This window comes from Chelmon rostratus, chromosome 10, assembly GCF_017976325.1.
Source record: "Chelmon rostratus isolate fCheRos1 chromosome 10, fCheRos1.pri, whole genome shotgun sequence".
In the NCBI taxonomy this organism is placed as follows: domain Eukaryota; kingdom Metazoa; phylum Chordata; class Actinopteri; order Chaetodontiformes; family Chaetodontidae; genus Chelmon; species Chelmon rostratus.
Genome location: NC_055667.1, coordinates 24,149,443 through 24,170,230, shown reverse-complemented (window position 1 = coordinate 24,170,230; position 20,788 = coordinate 24,149,443). Strand labels below are relative to the sequence as shown.

Sequence of the window (20,788 nt, the reverse complement as noted above, 5' to 3'; positions counted from 1 at the left end):
TAAACTGGACACTTTAACTGTCCAGCAAAACCAAGCGAAAAGAAAAAGTCAACAAAAAAAAAAAAAAAAGACAATAAATTTTACTGCTGGTTTTACTGACTGCTGTGGTCAAAGAAGACCCTCAATCATATCAGAAGAGCAACTGCATGCCTTGACAACATCTTATATATAATAAAGGTCCAATATTAGTCTAATATATTGGCAAACAAATATAAACCCTGGTTAAAACAACACTTGTATTATTTATATAAAGGGGCTGTGAGGTCCTGCATGAGCCGACGCTGTGTCACATGTGTGGCAGAGGATAGGAGCTGTATATTGACTGTAAATCAGTTGTTTGAAATTAAAGTCAAATTTTCCCACCAATAAATTACACAACTTTAAAAGGGGTACTCATGCAATTTAGCTCTTGACTTCTGAAAAGTTGAGGGAGCAACAACAAACAGATTTAAATGGTCAAAGTGATGCAGCTGTAGCATGATCCAAAAATTATTGATTCTGCATTTCCCATAATGCAGCTCAACAGGATTTTTCATTAGACTCCCATTCTCCCATCGTCCACATCTCCATACCCTCAGTTTGTGATACCGGCTTTCTGTTAAGGTCGAGATAGCCCTGATGACATCACTACGATGTCATTGGGGTAATTTTCTCAGACTGTAGAAATCTCTCGGAAAAGCCTCAGAAGACATTATACAGCTCGTAATGAGGAAACTGATCTTCATGTGTATAATTGGTTGAATGCCCCTTTAAGAAAAGACTGCAACACATCTGACTTTTCAAAATGTTTGTCACACAGAAAGAAGAGCTTTCAAAGCTTTCATCAAATATTCTCTCTGCTGTTGCAAACCCTCCTCCTGTATCAGGCAGTCAGTGTCTTGCTGGACCTTGAACAACATGTGTGCATATTTTCAGCCAGGCAGGCAGTCCCTGAGCTGGGGATAACATTCCCGCTTAATCTGAGCAGACGAATCCCATCTTCTAAATGTGCACACGAAGAGAACAGAGAGACATTCTTCAGCAGAAACATTCAAATCAAACAAGACTTCTGCAGCCAAGCTTAGTCCTGCAAAACTCCTGCCAGGGCTGCTCGCAGACGGAAGGAAAAAGCCTGATTCAGGCTTTTATTTCAACACAAGAGTTGACATTTTGGAAAACACACTCATGAGCTTTCTTGCCAAGAGTAAAATGAGTGGATTGATACCACTTTCATATCTCTCCATTCAATGTAAAGAAACAACTAGCAGCTGGTTAGCTTAGCTTAGCTTAAAGACTGTATACGGGCTAGCCAGGTTCTGTCTGAAGATAACAAAATCCACCAATCAGCACATCTAAAGCTAGTTTATTCCTTAAAATAAACAAAAAAGACATAACTAGTAACTAGTAATAATTAGTTAGCCTTCGAGATGCTAGTAGGCGAGTTTATTACTTTGAACAGTCAGGCTAGCTTCAATTTGCAGTCTTTATTTTAAGCTAAGCTAACCAGCTGCTGGCTGGAATTACATATTTATCATACAGACAGAAAGTTTTCTCAAAGTCTATTTCCCAAAATGCTGAACTATTTAACTCTTAATGACAGAAAACAGAACAAGGCTAACACTACAGTCCTGCAAGCAGCTCTGTGAAGCTAGTCGTTGGATAGCATTTTGGGAAATACCTGTATTCGCTTTCGTGCTGAAGTTTACACGAGTAGAGCGATGACACTCTCATATCTGTCCGCTACATATGAGACAACCACTGCCAGGAGGCTAGCTTAGCTTAGCATAAAGACTGGAAACAGGGGGACACAGAAGGCAAGGCTCTTTTTGAAAGTTACAAAATCAGTGTTGTTTTTTTGTTTCTCTGTTTTGAGCTATATGGTAATATTAGCATGCTAACATGCTAACAATGATAATACTAACATATAGCTGTTAAGCAGGGGTAATGTTCATCATGTGCACCATCTTAGTTTAGCATGCTAGGGTGCTAACATTTGCTAACAAGCGAACACAAAGTACAGCTGAGGCTCATGTTCATCCATTTAATAGTTGTTGAGATATTTCAGTCTGCTGACCAACCAACAGCCGCTAACGTGGCTAAAAAGCTATTCAGATGATGTAATCGCTCACAAACCAGTGCATCCCATTCCTCGCCAAAAGTTAATGTACCAGCAGCTCTTTCACACCTCACTCGCTCATGCACACATACAGTAGATACTGGCTGCCAAATCCTGACTCCTGACCCCGCGGCGACCCCGTGAGAGTGACCCTGCCCCCCGGGGAACAAGCCCGTCTGATCACACTCCAGGCTCAGGCAGCACAGAGGTACACGCAGACACGAAGCGGGTTAGCCTGCCAAAAGATAAAAACTATCTCCCCCCTGCTTGCTGCACAGCCACAGAGATGAGAGACAAGCTGCTGCTGACCAGCAACAGCAGCTGAAGTGGCCTTTCACGCTCTTTTTGAAATGCAGCCTGTTCAAACTCAGATCAGCAGATCCACCAAGACGGCAAGAAGACGCAGCCATCTACTGCAAGGCCAAGAGATCCACATGATTTGGAACAAAGCAAACATCCTATCATGAGTTTAAAGATATCAGTCGATGATAAAAGGCCATTTCAAGTGCAAAATATGCAAGTGTGACAAGCACCGCTGCTTTCCTCTCATTGAAGTCATCCGCTGAGATTTTCTTTAACGTCTAAAATAACGAAAATGACACTGTTTCCATTTATAACTCGTCTGGCTCGGGGATTTGTGCATCAGACAAATGGCAGAACATCTGGATTATCTAATTTTAGCTTCTAGCAGACAGATTGATTTAAGGGCACATAAGTAAAGCCAGAGTTATTAGCTGAGTTTTGAAGCAGAACTATTTCTGCTTGCGTCAAAAATATGAAAGAGAAAGCACGAGCCTGAAACGCCACAATCCTAAAGCCGAATGCCCGTAATGTCATGGCAGAAGGTTTCTCTTCTGCTGCATCAGAGGTGGGTGTGCGAGGGTTTTCTTTCCTGTGTCAGCCTTTCCACTAATATTTCAAAGCTTTAACTGCGGGTCAGCTGTGGAACAGACGTCTTCTGCACAATATCGCCTTTCATTCTGCAGTCAGACAGCTGGATGGATTTCAGTACTGAAGACAAACACAAAGTGTCTAAAAGCAACTTCACATCTTTTATCGAGGGAAAAAAAACATCAGACATCATCACACAACAGATTATTGATGTTCCCGTCACCTTTGCAGGAAACATCTTTTCACAGCCTCTTCGGCTATTCTGCAATGCAAACCGAACTGCATGATTAAAAGGGATGTAAAACATTTTATGCAGCTTTATATGAAAGTTTAATTTAATGCAACATTTTCAAGAAAAGGTGATAATTCTATATATTTCTTACTGCCACTTGTCTGTGTATCCAGCATTCACCATCCTGCTGCTGTAAATACTTACTCATACACCAAATGTGCATTAATCCCCAACTAAAAATAGTCCCTAACTAATGCACAATACATAATTCAATGCTAAAACCTGCAGTATTGCATGACCATTTACAACGTTAACATTACGAAGCAGTTCAATGCAGTGAACATCTGTTTGATTACATAATGTTTTTTAATGTGTGAATATATAAAATGTTTTATTTCGTCATATTAAGTTGAACCAGTGCCACCCATCCCAGATTGATTTTCAAAAACAATGCTGAAATGATTATTTGTATATCCACAATACATTACAAAAGAACAGTTCTGATCACTGTTATGAAAAATGACCATTTTTCTCTGGTTTCAGCTTCTGTCTTACATCATTGTAAATCATATATCCTGACACATAAATCAGGCATGTCAAACTCATTCCATAAAGGGCCGTGTGGCTGCAGGTTTTCATTTCAACCAAGGAGGAGCACACCAGGCCTGAAGACTGAGATCAGCTGATTAATTGATTCCAGCCAGGTGTGCTCCTCCTTGGTTGGAATGAAAACCTGCAGCCACACGGCCCTTTATGGAATGAGTTTGACATGCCTGACATAAATAATCATCACATTAATCAATGATGGCCAGCGCTATTTTAAAAACAAATCTCTACAAAGAGTTGAAACTTTATTGGGAGCACGCTCAGCTATTCCATAGGCAGTATGTACACATTTTCTAACTTTCACCATGGACTCTGTAACCGTTATGAACTCTGTTAACAAGTCAGAAGAATCTGGCATCAGACAGTAGACAGTAGATGCTATTTCCTAAAACTGTGAATTAAATTCTGTCTTGAAGGATAGATTTAATGTGGTTTGTTCGTTTAGCAGTTTTCCACACACCATTTATGCCTCCAAAAGCCTCTGGAGCTTTGTGGTTGGGACTCTATTAGCTGCTAATACATCCCCAGTCTGTACTGAACACTACAACCACAGCACAGGAGATTATAGAGATCAGTTAGCAGTGACGGATGACACTCAGTCCAGACAAAGAGCTAAATCTACTGTGTATAATGCAACAATAAACTCAGAGAGGATGAGGCAGATTGGGTTTTCATAAACACACCCATCGATTTCAGCATACAGTATTTACAGTGAACTTGGAAGCAGCCATGTGTTGAACTTCCTGCTGACAGCGCAGTTCTTGGAAGCTGAGCTGGAATGCAGCTGAAAAAAGGGACAATGAATGGGAATGTGGCCAGCAGGTCCTGCGTGACCTTGGGTTGTTGTGGGTCAGCGGTGAAGTCATTCTGGAAATCCCATAAACAACAACTCCCACTTTGATACGAGCAACAGGAAGAAACAACAATCCTGCTTTCACTCTCGCGTCTTTAATGGCTAAAACATCAGTGAGGAAAAACCGCTGCTGGTGTGATGCAACAGTCTGTAACTAGACCTGACCAAACATCACATTCAAATTATTGTTTTTTTAAACATACCACAGTATCTTTCTGCTCTTCTCGAGCTACGGTGGGTTGCTCAGACTGAGAACCTGGAAGCTGCTTAACATTTAAAGTACTGAACCAATTAGTGGACGATTCAATTACTCAATAAACAACGAGGATTAACTGATATTATTTCTGACAGTAAATGAAGATCTAAGGCATTTATCAAGTGCAAATTCTTGCAGGTTAAAGCTCTGTCGATGTGAGGAGTCGGTTGCTGCTTTAGGTTTCATATTTTTGTAAATTCAACATATTTGAAACACATCAGGTAATTAATCAATAATGGAAATAACTTCTTGTTTCAAATATCACTTAAATTCTCCATGTCACACAGCCAGAAGTCACGTTATTTTCAGGCATAATTGAGTTTGTTTTTCAGAATAATGCTGCGAAAAGTTGAGCGAATTAAGCAAATTAAGCATTATAGTGACTGGAAAAAAGCTTTAAGAAGTGATAAAAATGAAAAAAATACTTATCTAAGGAGAAAAGATGCTGATTTCATATTAAATTTGAAAATACTGTGCTACCTAAATCTGGAGGATGTGGCATAACGTGGTCACTGCAAAGTATTCTAACACTAATAGACCAACTTTGTAATCAAACACCCGCCTACATGTCGTCAGAATGGGAATCATCAATCCTATATGACATGTTAGACACAGCAGTGCTTTGAGCTAAAAGCTAGCATTACCATGGTAACATACTCACAATAACAAGGCTAATATGCTAAACATCAGCATGTTAGCATTGTTAAAGTGAGCATATAATTCTAACAGGACACCTTACTGCTACAAGGTGTAATGTTTATTATGTTCAACAGCTTAGCATGTTAAGATGCTAACATTTGCAGAAAAGCACAAAACAGTGAACAGCTGTGAGTCTGATGGGAATGTTGTTAGTTCTGCAGGTTTGTGGTCATAAACTGTAAATCTTGGACTAATTGAAACTTTGACCTGATGATGGAGCTGCATGAAAAGTCAAGTTATTCAAATTCATCCTCTGGGGAACCTGTGACAAAGTGACGTCTAAAGTTTCTCTTTCGTCCAACCAACAGTCCAAAACCCAAAGACTCTTTATTTACTGTCATAAATAACAAAGAAAAGCAGCAAATTATTACATTTAAGAAGCTGGAACCAGCAAATGTTTGACATTTTTGCTTAAATGAATGACTGAAGCGATTAATCGATTAGCAGAATAGTTGCCATCAATTTTCTTTTTTGGTCGACTAATTGATTAATCAACTTATTTTTGCAGCTCTGCTGGAGACCATGAAAGTCTGTACAAATTTTGCATCCAATAGTCATTGACATACTTTATCTGGACCAATTCGGCGGACCAAGTTTGCTTAGCCTTGCTGCTAGCGAGGCTAAGCAGCCTTGCTGCTAGCGAGGCTAATATAAACAATGCTGATTTAATGACCCTAAAGCCCTCGTGTAGGTCTTTGGATGGAGGACAGATCATTTCTTCTTTCAGTTTCCTGTATTGTCACATTTGGCACATGACATGGAGAAGGTCTTTAATATCGGATGCAATTAGGCTTTCTGACAAACCAGCTGGGTGTCGTCGCCATACATAATGCAGTGCCACCTCCATCCATCCCCCCATCAGCTATGGTGGGGGGGGGGGGGGGGGTGCACAATTAGGCCACCACAGCCCACGGGGAAATGGCACTTCAGACGCTGAGCCAACAAAGACGGTCATGTAGAGGAAATGTGACACAGATTAACCCTTTCAGTAGCTTTTACACCACTCCTCTGTTAAGAACTGAATGAGTCTGCGGGGGCTTCCTGTGCACCACCACGAGGCAAACAGGCGTGAGTGGACAGTCTCAAATCGGGTGTTTATTTTACAAAGGATGCAAGAGGATGTGTCCGACGTCACAACAGCATTGTAGAGTGGGTGGAGGTAGGGGCGCTGTTGATCAGTGGGGGTAAACGGGAGAAGGGCTGACGGGCCAGAGGAAGGTCAGGACATGAGAGGTCTCGGCAGGTTTATATTAACTCAGGGTGGTCCGAGATGACGGCAACACACAAAAATGTCAAAGAAGATATTCGGGACGAGGGAGACGTAAGAAGGAACACACACACAGAGGATCCAGAGGAGGCTGTGAGAACTGGCCTGGACAATGTTCCATTGAAGGGAGGAAGACAATAAAGCTTACAGACGGCGGCGCTTCTCGCAGCCTTTTTCTGGGCAGCTCACCAGGCTGCTGGGGCGAAAAGCGGCGCAGAATAGAGTGCCAGTCCTGTAGTGTAACACCCTGACATTTTAGTGAAATAGCTGAGCTCCCTCAGTGAAAATCCCCACACAAGCGTGATGTGTCCGGCGGTGGTGAGGCTGAGCTGGGAGTCTTCCCGGCATTTTTGTGGGCTAAACATGCAGCTTGGCTTGCACTAGAAAGGCATACCAGACGTGTGAAGCATTCAGCTCTTTCCTGTCTGAAAGCTGGAGAGATGGTGCTCGCGGGAACAGCGGCTCGAGCGACAGACAGCTTCCACGTGAATTAGCCCGATTTCCCTTTCGTTCTGAGCAGCGTTTGTTCGAAACATGAGAACTTCAACTGCAAGTCTGCTCTGTTTTACATTTGATCCAAAAAGTGACACAGCAGAGTCATGGTTTCTATTAGCATGTGGAGCTGGTGCTTGTTCATACATCAACAGGAGAGGTGACAGATCCTGTCACTTCCTTCTGGGTTTCCCCCAGGTGTTTCCTCTGGTCTGAGGTCAGCAACATGCCGCTGATGTCACTCCCTGGCTCCGCTCCATAACCTACGACCCCTTCCCATCAGTCCATGGACCTGGATGTTGATCCGGTGTCAACCAGCAGAGAACTACCCGGACCCTGACACTATCAGCACGGAAGCACAATGAGGAGACAAAGCCACGGAGGATGCTGGGAAAACAGGGACCCAAAGTTTTTGTTGCTCAACCTGAGATGGGAGCGTTAAATGTGGAGAGAAGTCATGAAAACAATAGTTCTCTGCCAGCTTTCCTGAGTGAAACCCACAAAACCGTGCGAGAGACATCCAACAGGACAAAAGCAGAAAAAACACCGACTCTGGATGTGACAGAGCGCAGCGGAGTGAAGCATGGGCTAGCTGCCCGTCCTCAGCTAACAATGCTGAAACGCAGCACTGAGAACGACTCTCCGGAGAATCGCAGCTGCCGCAGTTCTGCCAGAATCAGAGCGAGGAGAGAAAACAGCAGAATTATACAGCTTTGAGAGAAAAAATGAAGTCGAGTCGCGGCTCATTGGTCTCTTCACCAAACCATGTTCTCCAGGGAGAAACACAACAAACATCAACAACAGTGAGAAAACAATGAGTGAAGAGGAATGTGAAATTCAGTCTGATCTGCCTGTTTAGTAAATGCAGACAAGCAGAGGCTGCAGCTAAACGTTAGTTTCATTTGTCTGGTCCGACCAACAGTCCGAAACACAAAGATATGCAGTTAAAAATTATATTAAAGAAAGAGAAGTAGAAAATAGTCAAAAATGTGGACTAATTGGTGTTGAGTGAGAAAAAAGTGAAAAACGTCCATCACAGTTCCCCAGATCCAAAGCTGATGAATGGAGCATCACAACACCCAACAACAGGGCTGCAACTAGTGATTATTTGCCTTGTCGATTAAAATGATGGTGTTTTTTCATGTAATTGATTCAAAGTTTGGTCTGTAGACAGCAGCAGAAAATGCCCCTCCCAATCATACACCATGTAATGTCCTGTTTTGCCTGATCAACAGTCCAAAACCCAAAAATATTGAATTTACTATGATTGAGCAGCAAATTCTCACATCCAGGAACCTGGACCCATCAAATACTTTGGAACATCGCTTGAAAAATGAACCCAAATGATGAATTTGTTATTAAAGCAGTTGACTTTAAATTGAATTGAAAGGTAATTTCAGCACTAAAAATATTTGTCCATCCACAACCTAAAAACCTCTAAACATACGTTGTCTCTTATAGAACATTTTTTAAAGTTGTGGTATAAAGAAGTCTCTTTGTAAATAATCTTCTTGTGTGCAGGGGCGGGAAGTCATTTGTGCTTTATTAACACTGGAAGTTGTTTAAGGGTGTTTAAGAGATTTATGTTGTGACTCAGGGCTGGGTGTCGTAACGGGGGAGTCAGCAACCTCCTCACGCCCATCGTCTCCCCGGGGCTCTGCCCTTTACTCTTAACCTGTTTGCAATATCTGAACGCACTGACGCATTTCCTGGCCTGTCCCTAGACCCGGTTCTGGCCCAGCCACGACCAGAAGCCTGCCCCCGCACACAGAGGAAGGCAGGGAGGACGGAAAAGGGGAAGGGAAAGGGAGAGTATGAGGCAGGCAGCGAGAGGGATGGAGCAAATCAAAAACAGATGCTTGTACACGTGTGATTCAGCATTTCAAAACTGAGCTGGGACGAAGTGCCTGAGGAGTCCAGCGATTTAACGGCTTCGTACCGGACGTATAGTCCGCACCGCTGCATGGTTGAACTCCCCACTTCTATCAATAACTTTATTCCACTTCCTGTACATGCAGCACGGGCTGATGTTGACACACCTGGAACCGACCCAGCCACTTTCCTCCCCCGAGATCACGACTTTCCAAGCTGCCTGGTCATCAGGGGGAGTCGCTTCAGGCACACGACATAAAACACTGAAATCTGTTAGTCATAACTCTCTGTTCTTTTCGTCCTGTCACACACAGATCCAACCGTGTGCCAAGCTTATTTTATTTTTCAAGAACGGCGTCGAGACCGAATGCAGGTCATCGTGTCTGCTGACAAATGACGCAGAGTCACGACCAAAGAGCCAAGCCCAGTCACCGTCCCGCTGAGAGGAAGTTCCTCACATGCTGTCTTTGACTGGAGGGCAGGCTTTTAAAAAACAGAAAATCTCCTCCGGCACAGTCTAAAAACACAGCTGAGAGATGGGCCACGAGATAGGAGGGATGCAGCCGTTCTGCGCTGAGGAAATTGGGTATTTTCCAATTAGCGCATTGAATGTACGAAGAGGTCGGTCCAGGCTAAACACGCTGCACTCCTAATGAGGAAACCTGATACAGATTAATCTGATTTTCAAAACCTAAAGCTTGAACCTCTGTGTCATGTTTCTAGGTCACGCACTGTTGAGCAAGGACACATTTTAAACAATCCAGACTCTCAAAGCAGTCGAAGCAACAGTTCAACGTTTTTGGAAAATCCGCTTATTCGCTTTCTGGCAGAGAGTTAGATGAGAACATCGATACCACTCAAATCTGTTAAATATAAAGTTCAAATTTGACTACTGGACCGTTTGTGCTTGTCGAGTCACCCCAAAACAGGCACTTTACCAAATGCACAGGCATCAGCTGTGAGCTAGCTCGCAGCAGACCATGTGTTCACATTCAGTTCTGCCTCTGAAAAACAAAACCAGAAACTGTTTCTGTTCTTCCCACCGGTCTCTCTCAGTTTTCCTGCCTGTATGTTTATGAAGCCGACTCACAGAGTCGCAGGACGAGTGGAAAATTCCCACTCAAGTTGAACACTTTGAGCTCGTACGTAGGACTCTTCGTATCTAACCAGGTCCAGGACTGGAAACATCCCAAAACCAGTTTTAACCACCTCAACTTATCTTACGTATCATCTAGAGTTAAAAGTATTAGCATCCAAAGTACTTTTACTTCCAGCTGAATCACTTCAGTACAGTTATTTACAGTAACCGTTCTGCTTTACGTTCCTCTGTACGAAAACTCTCAGCACTGCTAGCTCCATTAGCTGTTAGCTCCATCAACCGAAAACTCACTGTGCTGCCCATCTGGTGCTAGCAGCTAACAGCTAACAGCTAACTAGCTCTCGTCCTGCCGATTTCAACACGGATTTGTTGTTCGCAATGTAGCATTAGCTGCCCCGTTGATCTGGATCTTAGCACGTCGTATTTTTCGTAGGTCTCGAACTGAGTAGTGAGCCTGGGAAGACGTGCTCCGCTGTAGTCATCGCTCAATTTAGTTTGTCATTTGTTAAGCGATAGTTATACAAACAAAAATCCAGTGTTTGCCCCAGACACATTTTCTGATCATGATGGGATGCCATTGATCTCCAGCACTGGAGTCTTTCCATTGGCTTTGTAATTGTTTATTCCAGCTGCCACTAAAATTCACTTTGTGTTCTGTCTGAACACACAGACACTTAGCTTAGCTTAGCATAAACACTGGAAAAAGCTAGCTTGGCTCTGTCCAAAGGTACTCACCTAGCAGCAGCTCGAAAGCTCAGTAACATGCTACATCTTGTTTGGCTCGTAGCTTTGGATTTAGCCAGGCTAGAAACTTCCTTCCATTTCCACTCTTTGTGCTAAGCTAAGATAACCAGCTGTAGCTTCATACTCAACGGACAGATCAGTCTTACTATCTAACTCTCCAACAGAAAGCGAATGAGCATAAACGTGACGCAAAAGCAATAAATAATTGCTGATTAGAGTGTGGAGGAAGGGAGCTGCACTGCTGTCCTGGTGTATTATGTGAGCCTTTCCTGCAGAACATCTGACAGTACGGGTAATCCACCAGGAACATTAGTCAGACTATTTATATTAACTCAGAATTATAGTTCATTTCACAAAGCATAAACGGCGGCAGCCCTCCCCAGAGTCACGTTGCAGCTGAGGCTTTAATTCCGTCCCTGCAGGGTCAGGAAGGGTTGAAGGTGTGCATATGATCCAGCAACCTGTCGATAGCTATGCTACGGTACACAAAATGTTTACAGATGTTTCTTTGACAAAACACATGATCAGGCCCATCTCCGGGCAAATTGGAGCCCTTCTCTCACATATAAAGGGGAAAGTAGATTTCTCTTCCAACCAGTATGAGACATCTGATATCAACAGCCATACAGAATTGAGATCAGATGTTCGGTCTCCATTACCATAATCCAATCTGCTTGGGAAAACAAATGCCGAGTTGTGAGCGATTTCGTCCACCCTGCACACTGTGAAGTAAAACCAAAGGCTTGGATTATCAGCGTTAAAAATCTGCTTGGTGTGTGAGATGCTGCGCTCGCTGGCCCAGCTCTTGTTTTTGAAATCCCCTGCCTCGCATTAGTCATTGCTGGTCTCACTCGGCATGGGTTGTGATAGGAATACTAATGCCAATTTACTATAACTCATCCATCATTTAGGGCTCAGGATGTTGCCATAGCGCTGATTCAATGTCTGCGGCCCAGCATGCGCAACCTGTGGCAACACCGGATGGCTGATTTGAAAGAGAGACAAGAGGAACTGAGCACAGCAGCGGCCATGAGCTCCGGCTATTAGATTTCATCGCACTTAGTAAACCGTTCACACTCTCGCCGGTTGTCCGCTGACTGGTCGAGGTCTTTGTCATCCCTCGGGATGTCCGACAGAAGCAGATTAGCACAGTGTTCGGCATGCAGCACCCTGCTTTTCAATGCTCTTTGTGTGAGCAGTGTGTGAAACGTCTTGCTATTCATTAAAATGAAATGAGAGGGGCAGCCAGGGCTCATGTGGCGAACCCCCGTCCCTCAACACAAAAGGCTCAGGGATGACATCATCTCTGCATCCCAAAGCATTTCACCAGGGATTAATCTCCTTTTACACAAATCATCAATTAGCTTCCTGGATATCGATCATATATTTCTGCATCGCTGTATGAAATAACTAGAATGATCAGTGGCCTCATGGGTGACACGAACCTGCTCTGCCATGTATACATCCAAAAATACTTCACTTTGGAAATTTACTTCCCGACAGGTAGAATCAACAGGTACAATCAACAGGTAGAAAGATGTGGTGATGCTTAATTTGTTGGATACCCTTAATTGATTGGTTTCCCAAATACAGTAAAGGCTGCAACATCACTCCTCATTTACTATAAAGCAGACTCTATTTACCCTCATTTTATTTGAGTTTCCCAAATCTGAGTGTGATATTTATGCAATATATAGTTCCCTCATGAATTCCAACAATTGAGAGAGTCCATATCCCAATCCCACAATGCAATGTGCCACATTTAATAGATGTGAAAAATCCCAGTAGTGTGGCTCTACACCCAGCACTGATTATGAAAATGACCCTGAGCCATCTGAGTGAAGGCAGCTAGCATGTGAAAATCTGGAGGGGATAATAATCACCTGCACACCTTATCATACGCTGAGCAGGAGATACTGTGATCTAAATCCACCTGAAGGCCTTGCACGGTGCACTATTGCACATTATTAAGGACACCTAGCTAAAACGAATGCAGCAATCGACACCATTTCCAACAAAAACTGAGCTTTCATGAAGGGAGGATTCATTGCAGCGCTGTTGTGTTATCCTGCATTCATATGAACCAGGTGTAGCTAATAAACTTGCAGCTGAGTCTATATTCCTTCGAACGCTCTGTAATGATCTTCTATGTGCAGCGACCCTCCAGCAGCTGCCCTACATGCTTTGGAGCCCGGCGAGCTCCGAGGCTCCAACTGGCAAAGATGAAAGCCTTTTCAGCTAATGGCGCTGAGCCGTCTCCGTAGGAGGGCAACAACGCCGTGATTAAGAAATCATATTGCCCCACGTATCATTAGATCTGTTTGCAGTCCTTCGCACCAGGATGACACCAATTGGACGTTAAGCCTCCAGGTGTGACACCTTGCCGTCCAGGGATTTGAGCAGGCGAATGTGGGCCAATCCCTGATTAAGACGCAGCAGCCATCAAACTACACACTGCTGCTTTAATCTCCGTCACTTTCATTACCTGGAGTTGTTGAGCGCAGAGCTCGCTGATGCCCTTAACGGGATGGTGGAAATGCCCACAGGCCTGCGCCACTGAGCTTTCTCATCATTAAATCAAGCACGCGGATGAAAATTAAAATAGCAGAATAAACTCACAAGGGCGGGGGAGGTGGCAGTAGAGCATGAGTTTAATGCGTCTAATGCGCAAATCACAAGCAGAGGTCATTAAATCGATGGCAAACAGGACACAGGCTTTATGGGTAACATTGTTTGTGGCTCAGACAAATATGCAACAAAACATGTCTATAAATGATTAAGATCTCAGCAGCGGCGGCTGCTGCACAAGGAGATGGATGCGATGGAGACCAGCTCGCTATCAGCAAAGTGTTTTTTTTTTCAGTCACAATAATGGGGAGTCCCCCCACCCTTAGCTGGCCAAAGTCACAGTCTTGGGAGGAGCACTTTTGGCTGAACAGAAGGGCCACTGACACAGATTCAGGATGGAAGGAGGTCAGTCTGAAATGGAGCAGAAGCAACAAGACCACGCGGTTGGTAGAAATCCCTTCCAGCTCTGTGCAGCTGGAGATGCAGATCTTCACGAAACATCCTCCAACCTCCCAGAACGGGTCTGTCACAATTGCAAACCGGGGAGAAGAACCGGAATTCAACATGACTCCGAGCATTAAGGGCTCGCTTCAGATGGTACGGGTACCATTATGAACTTATAGTAGGTCTTTGTAGTTGTTTATGAGCAGGAGCGGACTCCAACACGAGGTCCTCCTTGGCAACAAGGTCCTCTCAGTCAAAGTGTATTAAATATGAAGTCAGCTAATGTAATCCCACTATAAATTCCTTCCCCACAGAGAAGGAAACAGATGGCGAGAGTGCATTTTGAAATACGAAAAAATGAATCCACAGGCAAAATGAGTCCGGTACTTTCCAGTTCACTTGCACAATAAGGAGCGAGCGATAATTCAGGACTATCACCGACTGACTTCGGGTGGAATCAGACTATGATGAAAAACATGCAGTGTTGATGTTTCTCACAATTATGTTGCTTAAATGATTGATTCCGAGGCCATTTTTAGAGCTTTTGGAGCTTATTTGTAATTGATTCCAGCTTCTCAGTTGTAAAGATCTGCTGTATTTATTTGTCTTATGTGATGATAAACTGGATATTTTAAGATTTATGGCAGGTTGGTTGGACAAAACAAGACAGTGAGGAGGTCAACATTGGGTTTAGGACATTGTGATGCCCATTTTTCACTATCTTTTATTTACCTAAACTATTAAGTAAATCACCTTTGTATTAATAATGAAAATAATCTTTAGTTGCAGCCTTTTGTCTTATCATCTATGAACTTTCAGCAGAATGAAACAGTCTTATTGTTTTTAAGGCTGCAGCTACTGATCCATTTCAAAGCTGATTAATGATTGGCTAATCAATGCATCGTTTTGACAAACAATTGCACTAAGACATAAAAAAATACAATCGCACTTCATCACAGTTGCAAAGGTGACATCATGACCAACAGTCCAAAACCCAAAGATATTTAGTTTACACTGATAATAAACAGAGAAAAGCAGAAAATCCTCACAATTCAGAAGCTGGAAACAGGTAATGTTTGACATGTTTTTGCTTCAGTCAATTACCAAGACAAGGTGTTGATAAAATTTCTGCTGATTGGCTAATCAATTAAAGTAATTTTAATTCAAAACCAACAAAATGAGTTGTTAAACATTTGTTTTTCTACCTGTGAAGAGTTTTTCTCTGCTGTAATAAGGTGAAAGTGGATCATAGCACCATGGACTGAATATCAGTTTGAGTTTATATGTGACTGCATACATGTATCATATTCTAGTATTCAGTCTGTGTGCATTCTTGCTCTAAATACATCATTAATGGACTGATCAACTCACTAACTTAATGTGTTATTATTTCCTTAAGCTTCTACTGAGCAGCTGCAGTTAATTCATCTCTCACAAAGCGAGACATTACACCAGATGCTCTGCATTCCTTCATAGCAGGCGTCTCCTGGAATTCGACATACACCCCCGTCAGCCAGTCATCTGACTTCGTGTCACAAATCCATCCGTCCAGTCCTTCTCTCACAGGGACACTGGAGCGGCGAGCGCCACAGGTCATTGGCCTTGGATTCCCCGCCTGCCGGGACTCTCCGCCCTGCTATGTGACTCCATGACAAACCCGTCACCGTGAAGGCGGCCTCGCCTCAGCTCTCCGCCCCCGGCTGTTCACATGGGAAGGGAGGAAGGATCATCGTGGCTCTCTGCCCCAGGCCATTCAGACACAGAGAAAAGAGTCTGTCTCTCAGCGGAAGCAAGAAGCTCCCTGGACAATAGTCATATTCTGCTGTAGGACTGTTAGGACACACGAACAGACCGACAAGGGCGCTAAAAATCCCACCAGAAAGCAAAGAGGGCGTGAATGAAATACCCTCTGCAGCTCAGCATTAAGAGGCAGTCATAGTGGGTCAGGGGCTGTAATCAGAAAACACCCTGAAGACCTGAGGCTAAAGGCAGCTAGTGGCAGAGTTGGGAGAAACTCTTTAATATATAGTATAAATGTACAAGACTCCAAAAAGTCTTTTGAGTCTCTGAGAGAAATCAGAGGTCCAGACAACTCCTGACTCACTAAGACCTGCTCACAGTTAGTACTACGCTGCAGGTAATACACCTTGTTGTATCAGTGTTGTTGGAAATAGAACAACAAACCTTTAAAGGCATGTTTTGATGGCAGGTAAGCTAATAATGATCCACCAACAAATCCGAATAATCCAGTAAAACCGGAGACGTGTATCTCAGCTCAGCCTTTTTAAAAATGTACACTTGAAATGAACTACAGCCAGTTTCCACGTGAGTGAGCCCCCTCGTTATCGTCCTCCGACCGTATGTGAGTGTGACCTCAAATTAACATGTCAGTGGGGAGAAAACAGCTCAAACGTTGTGTTTTGCCGGCGCAAACACAAACACGCGAGCCGCTGTGGCCGCGTAATCGTTACAGGCCGCTTCCTCAAAACCAGATGTGGAGAGCGTCACCGGTCGCAACCTCGCATCTGTCCGAGTATCCATAGAGACACAACACAGAACACAGTTTGTTCAGGAGATCTCCGGGCCCTGATTCATCACGCTGCTGAGAAGTGCTTAAACAGCAGATTTTAAAGGAGAGAAGAAGATCCTGCTACGTTGCTTCAAGCTGAAGCAGGGAAGCCGGGACGTGGGAGAGAGACCTGTGCAGAAGTGACTTCCTGCATGATGTTACAGCATGTGCAGGAAGCGGAGCCAATCGTGCCAGTCCTCACAGTGAAAAGCCTGGATTTGCCTCTACTCTGGGCCTGTTGCTTCCTTCCAGTCATCCACCTCCAGGATTGTTACGTAACACTACACTGCGCTGCTTTTAGCTCCACAAAGGAGCCGTCTGAACGCTCTCTGAAGGCGCTGTTACAGGCTTCAGTGGCTGCGAGGACATGCGTTTACTTTGTCTCTTTCGGCGTCTCCTTTAAACATCCCAGGCAGCAGATGTGAAAACTGAAGGGAGGCTCGCAGTGACTGAGCTGTGGAGGATGTAGGAGTGGGTGTTTGATCCTCTCGGGCCGCATCTGTGCAGTGTACGAAGAGGAGGCATATTTTCATTCCACATCTCGCAGCTCCGGCCAGATAAGAGATAACTTTCTCCAGCCATTCATGGAAAAAAAAAGGCGCCTCAGAGCTGGGAATAAAGGGGTAGGTGGCTCTTTAGCATGCAGCCCGTCTCGCTGCTTAGCATATGAAACGAGGAAGGAGGCGGCTAGCGCGAATACCCTTCACTCAGCGCTTCCTGAGATGTGCCGCTCTCCAGCCCAGATGGCAGTCATTAAGGTGCTGTTGCCAAGTCTGGAAGTCTTTGATTTGGGAGCAGAGATTTCATCTGTGAGAGCAAACGCAAGTGCAGTGTTGGAAAGCGACAAAGCATATTTACTCGAACTCTTGGCTTTAGTCGCTGTTTTGGGGAACGTATTTGTGTTTTTTACTCGTCTACATCTGTTTGACAGCTGCAGTTACTTTTCAGATCAAGATTGTACATAAAGACATATGATGATCTTGTAGAAAACAATTAAGTGTTTAAGATTAAAGCTAAAAAAGCTTGTGACCCCTTTAATAAAACTACTAAACTACTTGTTACCTTTCAGACATACTATATGAGTGGTTAGTATTTCCATCAAAGCAAAGATTAAAGAAAAGTCCAAAATATGAAGACAAATGTAGCATCACATGACCCCTCAGAGTTATCTTGTGATCCTTTGCCTGATGCCTAGATTGGGACTAAATTTACTGATTGTATATAACATAATTAAAACTAGCTACAAATGCTGCTCACACACTGATGCATCGGTATCATCACATCTCATAATGTCATACATGATAACAGAATCAGTCCCAGACTCCCTCTGCACTCCGGGTTCATGTTGCCTAATTCTTGCAGACTTTTTGTGCATCTGTTTTTGTCTTTGCACATTTTAAACTGTTCTCGCAGCACATGTGGGACAAACTCAGCTTTAAGTCTGACATATCAGTCCGTCGATTCAACAAAGCATAAAGCTACCAGGAACCCAAAGTGCTAGAAAAAAGACACAGGCGTCTATAAAAATGGACAAATCTTCAACTATTATTGTTTCATTTATGATTGTAGAAGAGAAAATAATACTGTTTCACTATTTATACAAACAATTTATAAAAACATTTGATTTAAAGCGATTTTATCATTTTTTCACTTTTTTTTCCCATTCAAATGTTCAGCTTATGCAGGACTTTTGCTTGTTAAATTCTCACACTGTGCTTTTACCTCAGTAAAGGATCTTCCACCGGTGCTGTAAGTGTGAAAGATCCCCCCTCTGACTCTCCCCTCCCTGCCTGGGAGGCTCTTGACTCTTTGGGGGCAGAGGACCAGGTTTAGTAGAAAATTCCTGCCTTATTTATGTAACCTTTGGTGGACGGTGGTCAGGGGCTTTGGCTCCGGCTGTGTGGGGAAACCTTCAGTTTCCTCTGATCCAATGATCAGTGACACTGCTGTAACAAGAGCTGATGCAATTCTGCAATTTCCCAGCTTGGGATAAATAAAGTATATCTATCTATGCCTCAATCTGCTGACTTTTAGTCCACCAACAGAAAACTAATCAGCAACTGTTTTCATCGTTTCTCTTTTCTTTAAAGCAAAAATCTCAGAAATTCATTGGTTCCAGCTTTTGCTTTTCTGCATCTAATGTTAAAGAAAAGAGAGCATTCTGGTGTCCTGGCTACATTTGAACAGGTCACCTTTGATCTGAGGAAATGGTGACGGCCATTTTTCACCATTTTCTCACATTTCCTAGACCAAAATGATTAATCAAGAAAATAACAGGCATTTTTTATCAATGATGAAAGTAATCTTTAGTTGCTGCCCTTATGATCATCTATTGATTTTCTGTTGAATCGTAGCATCGTTTTGTTTTTAGGGCTGCAACTAACATAACAAATTATTTCATTCATAATCAATTAATCTACAGATGATTTCATTGTTGGTCAGACAAATACACATTTGAAGACATCACCCTCATCTGTAGGGAACTGTGGGGGGGATTTATTCACTTTTTCTGACATTATATTTTTTACAGCAGACGATTAACTGATGAATGAATAATGAAAGAATCCGCATCCTTTGGGCATTTATGCTGTGAGGAATTCTCTTATAATCACCTCCATCCGGTGGCTTCACCTCCTCTGGATCAAGGCTTTGGCATCTTATTATAATGATCTCCTGAACATCACCTGAAATGTCAGATGGATGCAGATACAATCCAAACTGTGGCAACACGCGGAGGGAAGCAGTGAAAGACTCTGACAACGTGAGGACCAGCAGATGAGACTTTCATCTCAGCAGCTCCCATGTGACAGCTCAATGCTCATCATCGTGCCAACCGCAACACATGACTGACGTGGAAGCTGTAAAAATAACCATAAATCTGACTGTTTCTGTGATCCAGACCGCACTGATCGGATCCAGGTATTAATCCTACCGCGACGTTAGTACAACGTGTCGCAATTTAGTCCAACAAGCATCGTAACAGAGAAGACACATGGGCATGCATTCATTCAAATCCTGCGGTAAATAATGAGAATTAACCCGAAAACAGCAGAAATGCTGTATGAGAATTGAGGCGTTCAACAGTTCAGCGCAGTTCGGAGTTTCGTGTTCTTACCTAAACCGGGGTGAATCCTTAATACATTCTTCAAAATCCACCGTCATCTTGGGCTGGAATAAAGTTTTCAACGCCTTTAAAATACGGATTTCATGTCCCGAGTAAAGCAGAAATGCTAATATCCGATACCGAAAGCCTGCCTCCGTGCGCGGCTCCTGCAGCGGTCCTCAGTCCCGCTCTGAGGCTCCGAATCCGCCTCACTCAGTACTGAACCCTCTGCTGCCTTCAGGTGCTTCCTGCCAGGCTCGGACTTTTAAGATGCCACGTCTAACGTACCGACGTGTGGCATATTCAGCTTCTTTTAGTGGGAGACGCTCAACGGCGAAAAGTACGTTTTACTCCACTACAGTTATTCGACACCTATTGTTTGTAGTTACTTTGAAGTATTTACAAATAAAACCTTTACCATAACTCCACTACATTTACATAAACAGCGAGAGAAGGGAGAAGTACTAAAATCTTTTACTTACATAAAAGTAGCCACAATGTATAAATAAGCTGCTACAAGTCAAAGCCATGCATTAAAAATGTACTTACAAATAAGTCCAAAAATCATTAAAATGTCAAGATGTACTAAAATTACCAAAAGTAAAAGTTCTCATTATATAGATTGGCCTATGATATTGTAGTATTTTACATATTATGGAATATTACACATATTGTGTCACTGAAACACAATTGTTTCAAGCTGTCCAACGCAGTGATTTTACTTTTCTATCAGCTTTGTAATAAGGATGTGTGTACTGCCCGAGAGACCAGTAGTTCAGCTGAGTTTTTGATGCGATGAATAATTCAGATGTTAGTTTCGAAAAATTACACAATACAAAAATATGCTTTGAATGTAAAAAAAATATTAATCTTTTTCTTTAGGTTTCGGACAGTACAGTACAATGTGACTAGTTTAAATATGTATTTAAAATCTGTGCACAATACTAAAATAAATGATGGAAGAAAACGCAAGACGGGACAAAATAAATCAAATTAAA

The 20,788-nt window shown here is 43.1% G+C and overlaps 1 protein-coding gene across 4 annotated transcripts in view; it reads right to left on the bottom strand.

Moving 5' to 3' along the window:
- Window positions 1-19,917, bottom strand: part of acap3a (ArfGAP with coiled-coil, ankyrin repeat and PH domains 3a) — a 95,957-nt gene extending 76,040 nt beyond the window's left edge. For all 4 annotated transcript variants that reach the window (XM_041945461.1, XM_041945463.1, XM_041945462.1 and 1 more), the window contains exon 1: window positions 19,803-19,917. In XM_041945461.1, the coding sequence (XP_041801395.1) occupies window positions 19,803-19,849 (47 nt within the window). In that variant the 5' untranslated portion in view covers window positions 19,850-19,917. The remainder of the gene's footprint in view (window positions 1-19,802) is intronic.
- Window positions 19,918-20,788: the final 871 nt, after the last annotated feature.